Source organism: Acipenser ruthenus, chromosome 2, assembly GCF_902713425.1.
Source record: "Acipenser ruthenus chromosome 2, fAciRut3.2 maternal haplotype, whole genome shotgun sequence".
In the NCBI taxonomy this organism is placed as follows: domain Eukaryota; kingdom Metazoa; phylum Chordata; class Actinopteri; order Acipenseriformes; family Acipenseridae; genus Acipenser; species Acipenser ruthenus.
This window is the reverse complement of record NC_081190.1, coordinates 3,117,805-3,135,796: the sequence shown is the minus strand read 5'-3', so window position 1 is coordinate 3,135,796 and position 17,992 is coordinate 3,117,805. Positions and strand designations below refer to the sequence as shown.

At 40.6% G+C, this 17,992-nt stretch overlaps 1 protein-coding gene across 3 annotated transcripts in view; it reads left to right on the top strand.

The window, feature by feature from the left end:
* The window catches only part of LOC117974004 (protein unc-13 homolog B-like), a 209,773-nt gene that overhangs the window by 60,808 nt on the left and 130,973 nt on the right, over window positions 1–17,992 (top strand). For all 3 annotated transcript variants that reach the window (XM_058986353.1, XM_058986356.1, XM_058986360.1), the window contains exon 3: window positions 8,249–8,348. In XM_058986353.1, coding sequence (XP_058842336.1) covers window positions 8,249–8,348 — 100 coding nt within the window. The remainder of the gene's footprint in view (window positions 1–8,248; window positions 8,349–17,992) is intronic.

Genomic DNA, 17,992 nt, shown 5'->3' with positions numbered 1-17,992 from the left:
AAAGGTATTGACAATGTCGACCTGAAAAAAGAAACAAAGACCAGGGTTCACAAATGGAGATTAGATAAAGGGGCATTCAGAACAGAAAATAGGAGGCACTTTTTTACACAGAAAATTGTGAGGGTCTGGAACCAACTCCCCAATAATGTTTTTGAAGCCGACACCCTTGGATCCTTCAAGAAACCGCTTGATGAGATTCTGGGATCAATAAGCTACGAACAACCAAACGAGCAAGATGGGCTGAATGGCCTCCTTTCGTTTGTAAACTTTCTTATGTTCTATCTGATTTATTTTCCAAACTGTACTGAAAGGGATTGCTCAAATCTGAAATATAATTCAAAATACAAATGCAAATGAATGTTTAATAATGCAGTTACATTGTTAAGAAATAAATCAAGCCTTCCTTTGTGCACTCATACCACACTCCTGCTTGTTCTCTGAAAACTGTCACCTATAAAGCAGCTCTCCTATGAAGTGAATTTGCACATGAAAGCAAGAATGCCTGCTAACCCTTTAGAGATCAATTATGTGACTAGTCTTTATAATTCCAGCAATTGATCTGAAGTTTAGTCCTAGCTCAATGCTTATGGTTATGCACAACACACATTTACAGTACCTCCAACCCCATTAACTCTATAAAAACGTATTGATATTTATTGACCACTTTTTCAGATAGTGCGGCAATACTGAATCGCCATACATTCTTAGCAATGCAGAAGAAACAGTAAAGCTGTTGTGTGTCACAGGCATGCAGATTACAGTCAATTTAAACTGGTGACAATCTGAGGAATTTATTTAAGCAGCCCTCGTCTTTCTAGAATGTAGGTGCTTCGGTGTGGACTCGATGGCTCCTGCAGTCTAAATTTGTCTCTCAAAAAAATGTTTTTATACCCATTATGAATTTCGTGTTTTCATAACAGCCTCAGCAGAAATGAACCAGCTTTCTTTTCTCTAGAACGGATGCTTTTCTCTCTGTGACATACAAGATTTATAATGCCTAAGTAGTTACTCTAGTCTTTTTAGACTCAAGGGGCAGACGCTGTGAGTTAAGTTGACTTTGATGGCTTCGGCTCTGGTATACAATTTCAGGGCCTATCTACCTGAGAGAGCCGGCATTCGCATGTGTACCTGCTCGCATGTGTACTCGTTAAGAATACGGGTCTCAATGTAGTTTGTGATATGCATTACAGTATAATGCTTACCACAAGCAGGCAGGACGCCGCCAGCTCTCTGCTTTCCTGTCTAACCACTCTCTGCTCGACCCTCTCCAATCTGGTTTCCGCTCTGCTCACTCCACTGAAACTGCTGTCCTGTCTGTCACTAACTCGCTAAACTCTGCCTATGCTGCCTCTCTCTCCTCTGTCCTAATTCTCCTCGATCTCTCTGCTGACTTTGACACTGTCAATCACTTTATTATCCTATTCTCTCTCGCTGACCTGGGAATCTCTGGCACTGCTCTAGCCTGGTTCTCCTCCTACCTCCAACCGTACTTACCAGGTAACCTGGCTCAACCGCCTAGACTACTGCAACTGCCTCCTGGCCGGCCTCCCTGCGTCCGTCACCCGTCCGCTGCAGCTCATCCAGAACTCCGCTGCTGGTCTGGTTTTCTCTCTGCCTCTCTTCTCCCACGCTATTCCACTGCTCCGCTCACTCCACTGACTCAAGATCGCCGCTCGCATCCAGTTCAAGACTTTTGTACTCGCCTACCAATGCCTTGACCAGACTGCACCCAGCTACCTCCAGACCCTCATCTCTTCCTACACCCCCACCCGACCTCTCTGCTTCGCCTGCACTAGAAGACTGGCAGTACCTCCTCTATACTCCCCTGCCTCCAGAGCCCACCCCTTCTCCACCCTTGCCCTGCAGTAGCGGAACAAACTTCCGATGGATGTCAGGACTGCCCAGTCCCTGACCACCTTCCGGTGCCTCCTCAAGACACACCTTTCAGACAACACCTGTAAAACTCAACTCTCCCCTTCTGGTCAATACAGCACTCTGCCTTTAATGCACTTTAACTTGCACTTATCTGCTTCCTATTTTACTGTATTTAATCCTGCAATCCTGCACCCAATCTGTAGTATAGTGTATTTCACCTGCACTCGTATCTAACCCTGATGTCACTATCAACACTTATCTTCTCTTGAACTGCCCCAATATCAAATCGTACTGTGTTTTGTATTTGCTCTTATCAGGACTGAAGTCATTGTATTTTGTATCTTGCTCTTAATTGTACTGTAATGCTTGATATGTATTTTTTGGGTCAGGGCGTCTGCTAAGAAATAAATAATAATAATAACAATAATATAACATTCAGACCTGTATATAGAAATAAATAAATGTGTGTATGAATGAATGATCCAAATGTGCTACCCTATTCATTAATTCATTTCTTATTTACTTTACTTTATTAAACCCCCAATGAAGCAAAAGGTAGGCTTGGACAAACTGTTTAAAAAAAACAAAACAAAAAAAAGAAAACCAGCGATTACAATTACACAACGGAAGAGAAGTAACTACTTGCAAGCCCCTAAATACAAATGTGTGAGGTGTTTGTTTCAGGTCTGGCAAATGTTTTGTGTGCGTTTTTCCTTTCTGATAAAAATAATAATAATAATTTAAAGTGCTAATGACAATTTGGAAAAGCTTTGAGATTGAATCTTCTGCTTACACATTCTTATCTCTTCTTGAATTGAACGTACCATTTTATTCAAACTTCTAGGGCCAAAGCTTTTAATGATAGTATTAAACTTTATCACTGTTGGTTTGCAAATATTGCATGATTAGAAATGACACGTGGGTGCTATAGGGAAACAGTTTGGCACAACTTAATGTGGGAATATCAGATGGTATTATTATTGTTATTGTTATTATTATTGTTATTATGATGAGAACTGGTATAACGCATTCCCAAATGCAATTTTAACATTTAAGCAATCTGTGTCTTCGTTGTTCCAGGCCATGCTCATTATATTTGTTCGAAGGCTTTTTCTTGATAACCACTTGTTCAAAGTTGATGGAATTGTGCATGAGCATTTGTTATTCTTCATGCTGTGGATGTACAGCAGGTCACAGTGACCAACTTTCTTTTTTACAATACTGCAATAATATGTTTTTTCCCCTTGATGGGCAACACAGTATGTTTGTTACTGATTTTTAGTCAAGCATGCTTATAAAAAGCTCTTTTTTTTTAAAATGTCATTCTTTACAGATGGTCTTTATGATTGTACCACTTTTACACACTAGTGAACAAGGTATAAGGGCCAGCTGTGCAGATAAGATCTTCATACTAGACAGCCAGCGAGGTCTGGTTTCTGATTAAGTAGAGCACACAAAGCATATGGAGGGGTGTATTAAATGGTTAATTAGATTGAACATGGTTGTGGTACACTGCAGCTTTGAGAACATTCCCGCTGCACCACACTTTTTTTTAAGAGCATATTCAGCAACTTCTGCGCTTTACCTTTGTGTGCTAAGATTCTTCTATTTCTTTCCCAATTTCCTCGGCTAAACTGATTTATTGTGGGTTCCTAAACGAATCACTGAGGCTGTTAAAGAGCAGTACAATACAAGACTAACGAACGGGGACAGTAGTGATATTACTCAATATATCTGGGGTGATTCTGAACACAGACAGATCATATGTTCTGACAGCACGCGGGAGGGGTTTTACACCGTGCCCGTGCTGAGGGATCTGCAGCTGGCCGGCTGATTGACCCCCCCCCCCCCCGAATGGAGATGAGCTGAAGTAATTGAAGGTTTTTGACAGGAGAGATGAGTCGAGGGCTCCCAGCCTAACGCGTTCCTAACGACTGGCAGATTGGCATGGTAGAAGCAATTCAAGCGCGGCAAGCTGTTTGCTGTGACCTCAGGCCGAGGACAGCGTCTTTAATTCTCAGTTTTGTTTTTACCTCCTCCTCCTCATCGCACACAGCAGCACAGTGCTCTTGCACTCTCCCTTTCCACAGGCTTAGGACTTAACGGTTTAAAAAAAGCCAGGAAAAAAGTATGACATCAGTTTGTTTTTGTTTTTTACGCAACATGCTTTGGATATAGGACTCTTCCATTACCAACTTCTTGTAACTCTGATTAAAGGGACCTTTTGAAAGATGTCTAGATAGTACTGCAGGGCTGGAAATAAGACTCCCATTGCATAGCAGTTGGATCCATTCCTGGTTTTACACTGTGACTAATCAAGCTTGTAGCAAAACCTGACATGAGTGAAATTGCTATGCAATAGGAGTCTTATTTCCACATCTTTACTCCTGAGAATTAGCATCTCGTTTTAAAAGGTGACTTGTCCCTGTTTTATGTGAGTTACGGATTACAAGAACTGAATTTCAGTGGCAGTGGAAATATATCTAATATGATTTATATAGTGTCCCAGAGTGCTCTATAGTTCTAATTAAACAAAAGGCTGAATTTAGACAAGTCAGCAGGGATTGCACAACTGCTAGCAAGTGCCATTGAGTCTGTTCATTTCCATTTGCTGATGTAACAATGAAAACGCTGTAGAAAGTGTTGCGATTTAGCGAATATGGAGGGGGGGGGGGTGTGGTTGAATAGACACCAAATATACAAGACTGTGTACAGTAGGTCTCCTAATGAGGTGTGAAATCCCAGTGAAGAACAGGGTATTCGGTCTATGGTTTGATTGAAGCCTGCTGTTACTGGGGACACTCCTCACTCACTCCCTCTCCCTCTCCACTCTCACACTCCACCCTATAGGCAGGGCCGGCGCAAGGATATTTGCTGCCCTAGATGGGATTCCAAATGTGCTGCTTTTAATTACTGCACTAAATAAAATATAATAACAGTGAATCCCTGTTTGAGCCGGGGTTTACACCAAATCAATAAATAACGCTCTCTCTCCTCTTCCTCTTCTCTTTCTTTCCTCCAACACTCTCAGGAGGACACCATGCACACCATGCACGCACGCACACACACACTAATGGCATGCCCCATACCCTTACAATACACAGAACACTAAACGAGACACAACAAACAAGACAAACAAAATGTCCAGGACGATGCCATCGCCAGGGTGGTTACTATATATATATATATATATATATATATATATATATATATATATATATATATATATATACCGAGCATCAAAAGAAACTATTATAACTATTATTATAACACTTTATTATAATCATTATTATAGCACATTTATTTTCGAAAATAAAATAAGGTATGTAAATGATGGACATTGATGAAATATTTTTGGTTTCTTTTTAATCACTTGATCATTCATCCTTGACCATGACTCACTTGAGTGACTATGACTGAAGCATATGCCTAATTAGTGAGACAGTTGATTGGACACTGGATATGGAGTGATTTCGGCTGTTGAATTACAAGCTTGAATAAAAGCAATAAAGAAAATCACAGAAAAAAAACAATATGCCACGTCTATCAAGAGAGCAGCGCCTTCGTGCAGTCGCCATGTTGGAGTCTGGACTAGGGCAGCATACTGTGGCTCGCTGTCTTGGGTAGTCACAGCCAGCAATTTCAAACCTGGCGAGACAGTATAACCAGAACACTGTCAATGACAGCCCACGAACTGGGAGACCAAGAGTCACAACACCTGCCCAAGATCGACAGATCATTTTGCAGCATCTTCGTGATGTCAGTTGTTAATCAGCACAATGAAAAGCCACTGCATCTGCTCTAAAAACAGAGTTTGTCAATTTTTGATCACATCTAGTGAACATTTCTTCTAGTGTAAATACTGGAGTATTAATTTACTTAAATGTAACAGCTAGCATGTTTGTAGAAGGATGAGCAATTGTAGAAAATGTAGAATCATGTCTCCTTATAGAGTTCTGTGTGTTTTAAGGTAACTGCTGACTTGATAGTGTAAGCTATAGAAAGTGGGTTTCATGTAAGCATTCTTTTGATGATCTTCAGGTATAGTCTCATTTGTCTCCACTGCCAAGTCTCAGTAGAAAAAAAAAGAAGGTACAGTGTTTATATCTGGAATAAAAACGATATGTGGTCTGGACCAACTGCACACAGTCACTTTTAATCCACGTTGGTCCAGTCAAGGGAAACAGGGTTTCGTATCAAACCAGGGCATTCTCTTTCAGCAGGCTACCAGACACGCACACACACGTGTTTTATTTTCTCATTTTGTCTGTGCATTTCATGTAAACCTAAAGAAACTACACAGGCTGTTCCATTCTGAAAATAACACAGGGATACAACTAAGAGCCGTTTCAGCCATTCCAGGTTTTACTACGAGCTCATTTAGAGTCCTTGTATAGGTAACAAGCTAAGGTGTGTCTTATTAAATTAGTTAAAACCAGGAATGGATCAAACTGCTATGCAGTAGGAGTCTTATATTCCAGCTTTGCAACCCATCCCAGTTACAATGTAATATTGTGTCAGGTTCTTTAACAGAAATGCCATATGTTCTTACAGTCAGCAGTTGACCATGTGCCATTGTGTTTATATTGCTGTTGTTCATCTACATCCCAATAAGCCTTTCAAATAATGTACAGTTCAATAAGAGAACTAAGCAAACATTACAAGTGCAGCAGAGTTAGATAACATGCTGCACTAACTGTGGCCTGGTTTTCAATGCAAATGGATTCCAGTGATTTTGAATGAACTCTTTTGTAAACGTGCTCTACTTAATAACAATTTTAATGGGAGAGAGTGTGGGAAGTTGATTGATCCTGTTGAATTGGGATCACAAACACAGGATTAGGCTCTTTGGAAATGTCTGATTTCACTTCATACTGCTTGCCGAAGGTGTTTGCCTCAATGGAGGAGTACAATAAAGACATACATAATTAAATAAACAAACAGCTGTCTGTTCGTGTGTCTTTCACCACCCGATTGTCTCGCGCAGGCGACAGTGCGGGAAGCATTCACACGAACTGTCCGCGTAGTGAAGAGGGAGCCAGCTTCTTGAACACTTCAATAGAAAGACGGTTTCATGTCAGTGTTCTTTTGATGTCCATTTCAGACGCAGTCTCTTTGAGCGCCACTGTTGCGTTTCAATAGAAATAAAAGGTGTCACGGTTTATAATTAATTGTCAACCACGGAATTAATTACAATATGATAAAAGAGCTGTCATGATAATGCATTACCAGGGTGAATTCTGGGGGGGGGGGGGGGGGTCTGGCTAGGTTCTACTGAACTATTCCCTCTAGAATTCTTTTTTTTTTGCCACCACCTTTAAATGCGCCAAGCAGAACTGCACTCTTGATACAGACTTTCCTGCATTGCTTTCTTGTGCAGAATTACAAAAGTACCGCTTTTTTATGGTATAGAAGCAGATGGAGTCAACAGTGAGTTGAAAGGTCATGGTATCATGTGAAGAACCATTGTAAAAAATGTAATAAAAGCGAAGTTTAACATGGCGGAGGTTGGGCAAGAATCAGCAACCTGGCACACTGCAGTCGAGCGTCTTAACTGCTATGCAAAAAGAGCCAGGCTCATCTGCATGTCTGATTCAAGGGCTTTCAACCTCATCTCACCGACAGGGGTCAGAATCTGTAACGACAGGGCATCAAACAACACTGCCACAACAAAACACAATGATTGTACACATCATAGAATAAGGTAGGGCTTAAACAATCTTCTTATATGTTCTTTCGATTACTGGAAGCTCAAGTTATCTGAAAAAGCCTCTTCAATTATTTTAAATACTCTAGTTTACGCTTAGTTTAATGCACATGGTATTTACTGTGTTAAGTACACTTTAGGAAGAATAGAACATGATTATCCCACACATAGGGGTTTTACATTTACCTGGAGAACCGTTCACTAACTGTGATGAAACTTGCTAAGAACATTCTGAAGCACCATTCATTGAGAGTATCAGAGTCTGGGGATATACTGTACAGTAGTACTCTGTCTGTCCATGGGTCCATTTTTGCATATAGCTGGAGAAGCGCTTTTTAATATCTGATTAAACTTGGTTAGGACATTATTTAGCAGAAATGATCGAGAGGATCAGAATCTAGGGGTTACTAGTTACTGAGTAACAAATGCACTCCTGTGCATTCATGGTGATGTGCATGTATGTGGATATGCTGTGTAGGACACGGGGATACATTTCTTTTTATGATACCGATGGGTCTCATTTTGTATTTACAGCATGGACGATAACATACTATTCTTTCAATGTAAAAGTGTACGTGTAATACTGAATACAGACAAATATAATATTCAGCAAAATATGTGACATGTGAACAAATCTATTCAGCGTGTTCCATTTTTATTTTTCAGAAAAGTTTAACGCCTACGTGACTCTGAAGGTACAGAACGTGAAAAGCACGACGATCACAGTGCGCGGGGACCAGCCATGCTGGGAACAGGACTTCATGTTGTGAGTATGGGGGGGGGCTCGGCGGCTCGGCTCGCTGGGTGCTCGGCTCGCTGGGGACAGAACTTCATGTTGTGAGTATGGGGCTCGGCTCGCTGGGGGGTGCTCGGTGGCTCGGCTCGCTGGGGACATGTCTTCATGTTGTGAGTATGGGGGGGGCTCGGCTCGCTGGGGAGCTTGGCTCGCTGTGGGGGGCTCGGCTCGCTGGGGACAGGACTTCATGTTCTGAGTATGGGGGGGCTCTGCTTGCGGGGGGGTTCGGCGGCTCAGCTCGCTGGGGGGGGCTCGGCTCGCTGGTGACAGGACTTCATGTTGTGAGTATGGGGGGGCTCTGGCTCACTGGTGGTGGGGGGGCTCAGCTCATTGGGGACAGTAGAGCTTACGCTGCAAGGGCGATAGGTGGCAATGAAGTGGACTCTACCTTACTCAATACAGCAGAGTAAGATTATAAATAAACACTGCAGGTATTTCATTTAAGATGGTTTAAGGAACGTTTTACTCTTTGAAAATCAGCCCCACTATATTGAATCGTAATCAAGGTGCTGGGTCGGATTCACTAAGCATTTGCCCCAGTGCCAAGTTAAGTGCTTTTCTAAAACCTCACTTGTTTCAAGCTTGTTTCTTTCTAACATCAGCATATTTTACATTTTACAAAGATGTTTTTTGTGAATAAGTCTCTCTGCATCATGATACCAACATTAGGACCTGAGTAACTGATATGCAGTTATGAATATGTGTTCTCCCCTTTCACATTATAGAATGAATATAACCCAAGGCATCTCACTCATGCACGTTCTATACTGTATAGGGCCGGATTTTTCAAAGTATTTACTCCAAAATGCAATTTGCATTATTATTATTACATAACCGGTAACAAACAACATATCCTTATTTTTGTGTCTTTACATTACTGTTAACAATTAGTTGTTACTTGTTTTGTAAGAATAGCAGTTTTATTTTACTCAAACAAACATTTTGGTTCTTTTCAAATGTGGCCAATATTCTGAAAATTGGCAAAAAAACTAAAACAAAAAAAAGTTCCCTATTTCTGGAAACTAAACACTGCTTCATAAACTGACAACCATCATACATTGAATGAGGCCAAACTGTCACAGAGAATCTTACTAAGAAAGTTCTAGAATACAAAAAAAAATCCTATAGTAGAACTTAAGAATGGTCAGATTTGATGTGACCAGGTCCCCCAGTGTGTGTCAGAGGCCAGTCTCCTGCTGTCCTCTCTGCTTGCTGTGCAAGTCTGGGAAGGAAATGCTCCAAGGTGTTTGTTGTTTTCTTTATTTTAAACTAATCCTCAGCCTGCTTGTGGATTTCGTATTGTGATTGGTTGCTCTGGAGTGTGATTGCATTGTGGATTTCAAGCCTTGAGGCTTCAAATGTGTTTGACTATGACATTGGAGGCTTACCTTTATATCAGCCCAGAGTCAGGGTGAGGGAGGGAGGGGGGAGGGCGTCATTCTTGTCAATAAGAAAAGAGATGGAGACTTTCATTTCAGCAGAGCTGTGAGAAAATTCAAAGGGATTGTATTGTTTTTAAAGAAACGCACAAACACACTTATTCTCAAAGTGTCCTCACCTCCACTTGCATCAAGCTCACTATATTAGTGAGGACATGATGCAGTGCATCATTTTTGTACGCTTCATTTATCCCTCTCTCCAAACAGACAGGTTCTCCCACTACAGTATTTTATTCAGAAACACAAAAGTGAAAATATTATCTTCATACCTGCAAAATTTAAGATTGAACTTTGTTGAGCAGCAGAATATTTCTACCCAATTTTAAAAAAGTGTGTCTGGTTACAGTTAACCAACATTTTTTTATTTTTAGTTTGTAAATGAGCCCTTACGTCTACAGAAAACACACACACACCCCGAAACGCAGGTGCGCCCACACACCTTCAGTACAGTAGACCTGTGTGTCTGTGAAGGCCTTCCCTCTCAGTGAGTGTGAGCGTTACTGACAGGTCTAAATGAATCTTAATACATGAAACTGTGCTGTGAGCCAGTTCTTTTTATTTCCTAATAATGCGATGTGAATTGGAAGAGGGGGTCAGGGCCCCAGATAGCTGCCATTCTTCCAGGCTGCTGGACAGATGGCCACATTGAAAATAATTACCCTTGGTTTAGAGTAATATCATTAATCTTCTCCAAATGCTTGCTTTCTAAATGTCTTGGTGTCCCTGAAACCATTCTGTACTGCACCAGAGGACACAGGTGGAAATGAAGTGGAAACAGGCTTAGGTTAGGAGTTTTGCAAAGGCGTGGATGGGTTCGATGCTGAATCAGTGGGATTCTTTAAGATCCGACTTAACAAAATATCTAATCTATATTATAGCTGTCACATCACATGTCATGTTAAAAGCAGTGTGCACTGTTAGGATGCTGTAATGTAATTAGAAACAATTGAACTGAGAGTGATGATGGAAAGCTCCACTGCACCCACTCGAGGAAATCCCCTGTGTGTCAGTCAGGGAATTACCATGTAATTTATAGAGAGCATTTCCCCCTGAGACTGGAACACTGACACATGAGAGAGTTGTCACCCAGTGCAGCCTGCACACAGGGCGTGTCTGTCCTTTCTATAATAGCTGGGTTCATACAGTCTGGAACAAAGAGCTGTCTGCACCAGTCGCCCCCAGATCATCAGGGAACTCCCACACCCGTCAGGGATGCATTGCATTCTGTAGGGCACGTGTAGGAATTGCAAATCCACTGCCACTGCCGCTGCCACCACTACAGCTGCTAATATCCCATTAACCATTTCAGCAGCTTCATACGTTTCAGTGTTATCAAAAATCCTTGGCTAAAATATAATGGCACCCTTCGCTTTCACCTGTGATCCAAGACAGTTGCCATATTGGGGTCATGGCACGGTTGGCTTTCTAGGTGGTAAAGACCGGACGCTTGGAGATTTTGGCCTGGGATATGTGCCCACATGGTGTGTCTTATTTAGTTCCAGCTGACATACAGTACAGTGCTGGATCTTAGTACTGGCACAGAACAAGCCAAGGGGAACTACATTTTTTATTTTATTTTATTTTATTTTTTTAAATAAAAAATGGCATAGGGGCACTGTTGAAGCCCATATCACATCACTTCTCATAGTGACCTCATTCTAAACAGCAGCAAACGGCTCTAAGCTTAATACTGTACATTCTACAAGACTGCTCCTTTACATAAAATAGTCCCCAATAAAGTATACTTCCTTCTGTAAAACATTTATACAGCTCAAAAAAAGCCAGAGAAGATGCAAGCACATTCAACTCTTGCCTGACAAGCATCCATCCAGGGCCCCTGCACATTCATGGAGAATAAACCGGTGTATGCACGTTCCACGAGGCTGTTTAAAGCCCTGCCTTCCTTTCACTCGAACACACCCTAGCCATTCGTTTGATGGGCTGTCTACTGTACACCTGACACAGCATCTCAATACACATGCTCTCTGCCTCGGTATTAATACATATTAAATATCAGGCCCTATTTACAAAGCTTTACCTCATGAGTTATTTAAAGAAAGTTTATTGAAAAATGAAAAATGTTTAGTTGCTAACATTGTTTTTAAATACACTGTATGTTAGGTTGTGTATTCCCAATGTATTTACTGTGTAACAACACATGTTATTACACTGTAATTAGTGGAGTTAGACTCTTCAATGAAGCTTTTGGAATGTGCTCCACTGCATTTTTCTGAAGTGCTGGATTTGCAGCATGAATTTATATTCCCAATTCATCATAGGGCCCACTCACACATCTACGGATATGTAATCCGAGCACACTGTGCCTGGTAATAGCCTTTTTGTTTTGGAGGCCTTAAAGCAATCCGGGTTGGAATTAATTAACGGGATCGGAAGAAGTAATGTGCTGTGTATTAATCTTCCCTTCTGAACCCCTAATGCACTCTCGTCTCTAAATGCTGTTATGCAGACTCAGACTCGACTCAGGTGCTGTGTTTCGGTGTCTGTTTAAGAGCTGTATTTGCATATCTCTGTGATTCTTGTTGTATTGAATAAGCTGGCAGGAGCTCTCCAGGGTACCATGCTGAGTTTCTGTTAGGGATGTGTGCCACTCTTTGCTTCCTTTACAGCTTGCAGTCTTCTTTTGTATTTTGAAACCAGATCCTGGCATCTTTCCATTGATATTTTTGCCCATTCTTCAACACATACAGCTTTGAGTTGTGCAATCGACTTTGGTTTCCTGGTTTGCAATGGCAGCCTGCAGGTCAATCCACAACATCTCGATGGGATTCAGGTCTGGGGACTGAGATGAGATCCATAACTGTAATCTTATTTTTTTTCAGAAATTCCTTTGTAGACTTTGCAGAATGCTTAGGATCATTATCCTGCTGGAATAGAAACTTCCATCCAATAAGCCTTCTAGCAAACAAATGAGAGTGCAACATTTCTTTGAAGTTTTGCAGCATTCATTGATCCTTCTACAATACAGTGCCAGTGCCTGAGGAAGAAAAACAAGCCCTTACCATCACACAACCTCCACCATGATGAACTTTTCTTTATTATTTTCCTCTTTTCCTCCAAACATATTGTTGGTTTCTTGGTGAAAACAAGTTCTATTTTGGATTCGTCTGATTTATAAAATTTGGTTGAAGAAATCATCAGGCTTCTTCAAGTATTCAATTGAAAACTCCAATCGCTTTTTTTTGTGTATTGTTTTTAACAAAGGTTTGCATCTTGGTTTTCATCCATGGACATTCATCTTGTTAAGGTATCTTTGAATTGTTCGGTCGTGAATTTCTTGACCATCTTCTCGCATTCTTGTGTCAGATCTTTTTTGCAGTAATCTGAGGATTTTGCCGGGCTGCTCGAACGATTCTTCTTCCAGATTTTGCAGGAATCATTCTTGGTCTTTCACACATGAAGCTAGTTGCAGTAGTTCCTGCTCTCCTGTGTTTGTCAATAGTAGCCCACACTGTGCTTTTCAGTAAACCGAGTCTTTCTGCAATTTATCTGGTAGTTTCTCCTTTTTTGTTTAGTTGTATCACTGCCATTTTGAGTTTTAACCGTTTTTGTTGCTTTTTTGAATTTCAAATTTCCAATTTATTTTTTCAGCACTTGATGATTATGTGTTTATTCTAATTATCATCAGGTGTTGGTTTTCAATCATGATAATTGTCAATAATTAGCAATAAATGGGTTTCATATGTAATATGTTGATTGCCCAAATACTTTGTGTTATTTTTCATTTTATGCATGTTACGTAGTAATTTGTTGTTTTATTATAAAGCTGAATCGGCACTAATGTATATATTTCAATAGAGCAATTACAAACTATATTAATCTCTTTCTTTGTGGTTTTTCTTATTTTTTAAACTTCCCAAATACTTTTGTTTGTGGCTGTATATCCAGATTCACGTTCCATATATATATATTTATTTACCATAGAGGGTTGTCAGTCTTATTTAGTTTAATTAAGCAACAGAACCCTGATTTAGAGGTCATCATCGTCTGGAATTTGACCGCAGTGTGAAGGCATTATCTGCTGTACAGACAAGAGCAACTAAATCAGGGTTTATTGCAATTCAAAACTGAAAAACAGAGCCTTTAACTTTAATGTCATTATTTTAAATATCTAATTTTAAGATTTATTTACTGTTTTAATATTTGTTTCTTTCTTTCCTTCATTCTTTTTTTTTTTTTTGTTAAAGCTAGACATTCTATCTGAATGTTCCACGGCCACTGTCAACAGTGTGGTAGCGCCCTTTTAATGGAGCTTTCTGATTGGTCGATGAAAGTTTTGAGGTTTTTAATTTAGCCAATAGCTGCTTTTTGAATACATTTGTGCTGATCGTCCACTAATATATATATATATATTAGTCTAGAAGAAAAGAAGGATGAGGAGGAAGAGGTGATTTTTTTTTTTTTTTTTTTTAAACCCTAAAAGGAGTTGTCAAAGGTAAGTAGTGATAATGTCAAGATCACCCACGGGCACCCACCATCATGCCCCTTGGGCAGTCCCATGATTGTTGCTGAATAGTTGCACACAGCTCTCACATAGCCTATACATTAAAGGGATGTTCTAATTGTACCTATATTCTCTCATTTTGTTTGGCGAGTCACAGACTTACGAGTTTTGCATGGCTTTTAGTGGCCCAGTTCCAAATGCAATAAGCTGTGTGCTAGTATTCAGGAATGTGTAATGTAGATCCATCTGGCATTGTTTACCAAACCAGAAATGTCAGTTTTAGCAGGATCGGTCTAGAGATACTGGTTAGAAACACTTCTTACTGTATCACCTGTGGATTTCTTAGGAGGGGAGGGGTTACTGGTTTAATTGTTATATGTTTCTACCAAGTCAAAGTGAAGACAAAATTAATTAGACACAGCAATCTGTATGAACAGTAATTTGCAGCATTAAAAACAAGGTTAAAGGGATTACCTCAAATGTAATCAGTTTAAAAGCAAAAGCAGTTTCTATGCAGGCCAGCGATGTCTGTCTGTTTGTCAAAAATAAAACCATATCCTACGTTATACTATGAAGATTGTACCATACATTAGTTCATCATGGTTTTTAGTGTGCTTCTCCATAACTGTCTCGGCTTTACAATGCTTACCTATGCTTTACTGTGTTTTCCGTATGCTTTCTTACACTGTCCTATGTTTTTACTGTGGGAAGCTTTTATAATAGTAGGTCATTTTGATGTACTTTTTCATGGTACTGGTAGCTCTGGTTTTGTATTCCTGTCCATGCCGGGAGAATGTATGCCACTGTAATACTGGTTAGTATTGCTGACATTCATCATTAGTCTCTGTAGCTGTTGTCAATGCAGGTGGCTGGGACTCAGGTTAGGAAGGTGCAGGTGCACATGCATCTTTAATGCAGCCTCTTTAGAGATAAGTAGAAAGAGCTGCACCTGACAGCACTGCGCTCAGTTTTTATTTACCAGGGAGGCGGGGATTACAGAGCACCACAAAAGGCAGCGTTTCCTCTAAGCCAGGGGCGTCAAACTCAGCTCCTGGAGGGCCGCAGTGTCTTCTGGCTTTCGTTCCACCCGAGCTCTCAATTACTTAATTGGTCTAATTATTTGATTAACTGGACACATTTAACACTTCTCTTCATGCCTCAAAATGTTTCATAGGTAGTGTACCTTGAATCAAGTGCATTTTTAAAGCCAACTGTAAAAGACCTGTAAAAGTATTAAATATGTCAAAATCAACAAATAATTAGATCAATTATGTTAACTGAGAGCTTAAGTTGGAATGAAAACCAGAAGACCCTGTGGCCCTCGAGGACTGGAGTTTGACACCCGTGCTCTAAGCAAATTGATCTGTGTACCGCAAGAATTCTTGGATTTCAATTTTTGTTCTATTTTTAAATAACTTTTTTTAATCGTCTCAGTGCTATTTATGATCAGTTTTCTGAACTTGTCACTTCTGAAAAGAGGACAGGCTTTGCTTATTTGCATTACTTAATTGCAGACCAGTACCTGGATAAGTCTTGCATTACTGTGCACCTGCACACTGGACATTTAAGTAGGTGGTCTATATACTGTAACTTATACTAACCTATTTAGTTGTTTTTATCTGTTTTACAGGTTTTGCCAGTTGTGTTCAAGTTTTATTCCAGTACCAATTGAAATGATAGTCGGGTATATAAGATTATATTGTTTCTGACAGTGTTTCTGTTATGGACCCTATTCTATCCTATGGTTTGAAAACGGCTTGACCACACAGATGGAGATCCTCAATGTTGACCCTCTCCATGCCTACATTTAAACTTGTGTTTGTACCTGTTTGCCTGTGGGCAGTGAAGTGTTAAACCCAGTCTATAATAAAATGCTTCATTTTAAAGCCCTGAGCAGTCAAGCTTGCAGAGGAAGCCAGTCTGTTGTGACCGGTGAGGAATGTGTTGGTGCCGCTGAGTGACGGGTGCTCTGTCTGTGTGATAAAGAGAACAGAGCTCTGCCCACTCACAGCAGGCCCAGAGTCTGGGAGGAAACGCTGAGGCTGACAGCGGTTCAAACTGAGAGGGAGGGCTCTTGGCAGCAGCTGATGTTTTAATCAGCAGCCCAGATGGCCTGATGCCTGACTGCTGGGAGATAGATGGAGCTCTGCCTTCCTCTTTCACTCTCCGTAGTGTTTCGGAAATGGTTCTAACCCATCCATTTAAAAACATTAGACCTGTGCCCACAGCCTGTCTCTGTGACATTGTTCATTATTCATTCATCCTGCACCACTCTACAGTTTCAAGTGAATGGTGATATTATAACAACTCTTTGTACCAAGCGAATACTTTATACATGTGTGTGTACAGTATGTACAGAATGTAGAATGCTTAAAGAGCTTCTTAGTATTGGTACAGAACATGAGTTATATGAACTAGTTTGTTCTTGTTTAGACTGAATCTTTTCGTGTTTCAGTCATCACATCCTGGCCACTTTTATACACTCAGCAGTTTAAAGCAGCCCTGTAGCCTCAGCAGAGCTCTGAGAATATACAACCTCCATGTAGATCAGGTACACAGGGAGCAATCCTCTGCAACAGGTAGTGGTGGCTTTGATTTTAGCAAATGCATCTTCTACTTTACTAAACTGAAGTCCTTTACTAAACTGTGAAGTCCTGAGGTCCCTTTTTCAGAGTACTGGGAAGAGTGAATCACCAGGCACAGCTGCACAATCCCAGGGGCTTTGGTTCTGAGTTTAGAGGATGAGGGGCGAGTTGCACTACCCTGGATGAATTATTCACAAGGATGGTGTGAAGAAAACATCTGTTTCTGCCCTTCAGTCCAAGGGGATTGTCTGTCTGCCCATCCAGCAGCATGCATGCATGCCGCCCTTACATATTTCCATATATCCAGAGAATCGCTGATCACACTGTGATTAAACATTTCACTGCTAATTCAAATGTGAAGAAGGTAAATGGGGTTGATTTTTCTTGAAACCATCTTTGCTGCAGACCCATGTCTGAAATTCACAGTAATGAAAAGTTAGGAGATTAGGTATTCCCTTTTTGCTGTAGGATTTTATTTTCTGAATAACTGAGAAACCTTTGGTTTGGGTAAATGTGGTGCTTTTTAAAAAAAATCCTGCCATGACTGTTTGCACTCTGTATTGTCTGTATGAAGTACCTGTTTTTTTGAGGAAAATTAAGCTCTAAACTAACAATCGACACCATGACAAAGTACTCCAATACACACTTGATTCGCAGTCTTACTTAACCAATTTTAAGACACCCCAAGAAGATCATAGGCATAATAAACTAACAAAGCGCCATCAATCCATTTGTTTCATGTCATTACTCTGGCAGCTCACACTGCTTGCTGTATTGCATTAACATTCCCAGCATAGCTTCATTTGTTTCATGTCGTTACTCTGGCAGCTCACACTGCTTGCTGTATTGCAGTAACATTCCCAGCATAGCTTCATTTGTTTCATGTCGTTACTCTGGCAGCTCACACTGCTTGCTGTATTGCAGTAACATTCCCAGCATAGCTTCATTTGTTTCATGTCGTTACTCTGGCAGCTCGCACTGCTTGCTGTATTGCAGTAACATTCCCAGCATAGCTTCATTTGTTTCATGTCGTTACTCTGGCAGCTCGCACTGCTTGCTGTATTGCAGTAACATTCCCAGCATAGCTTCATTTGTTTCATGTCGTTACTCTGGCAGCTCGCACTGCTT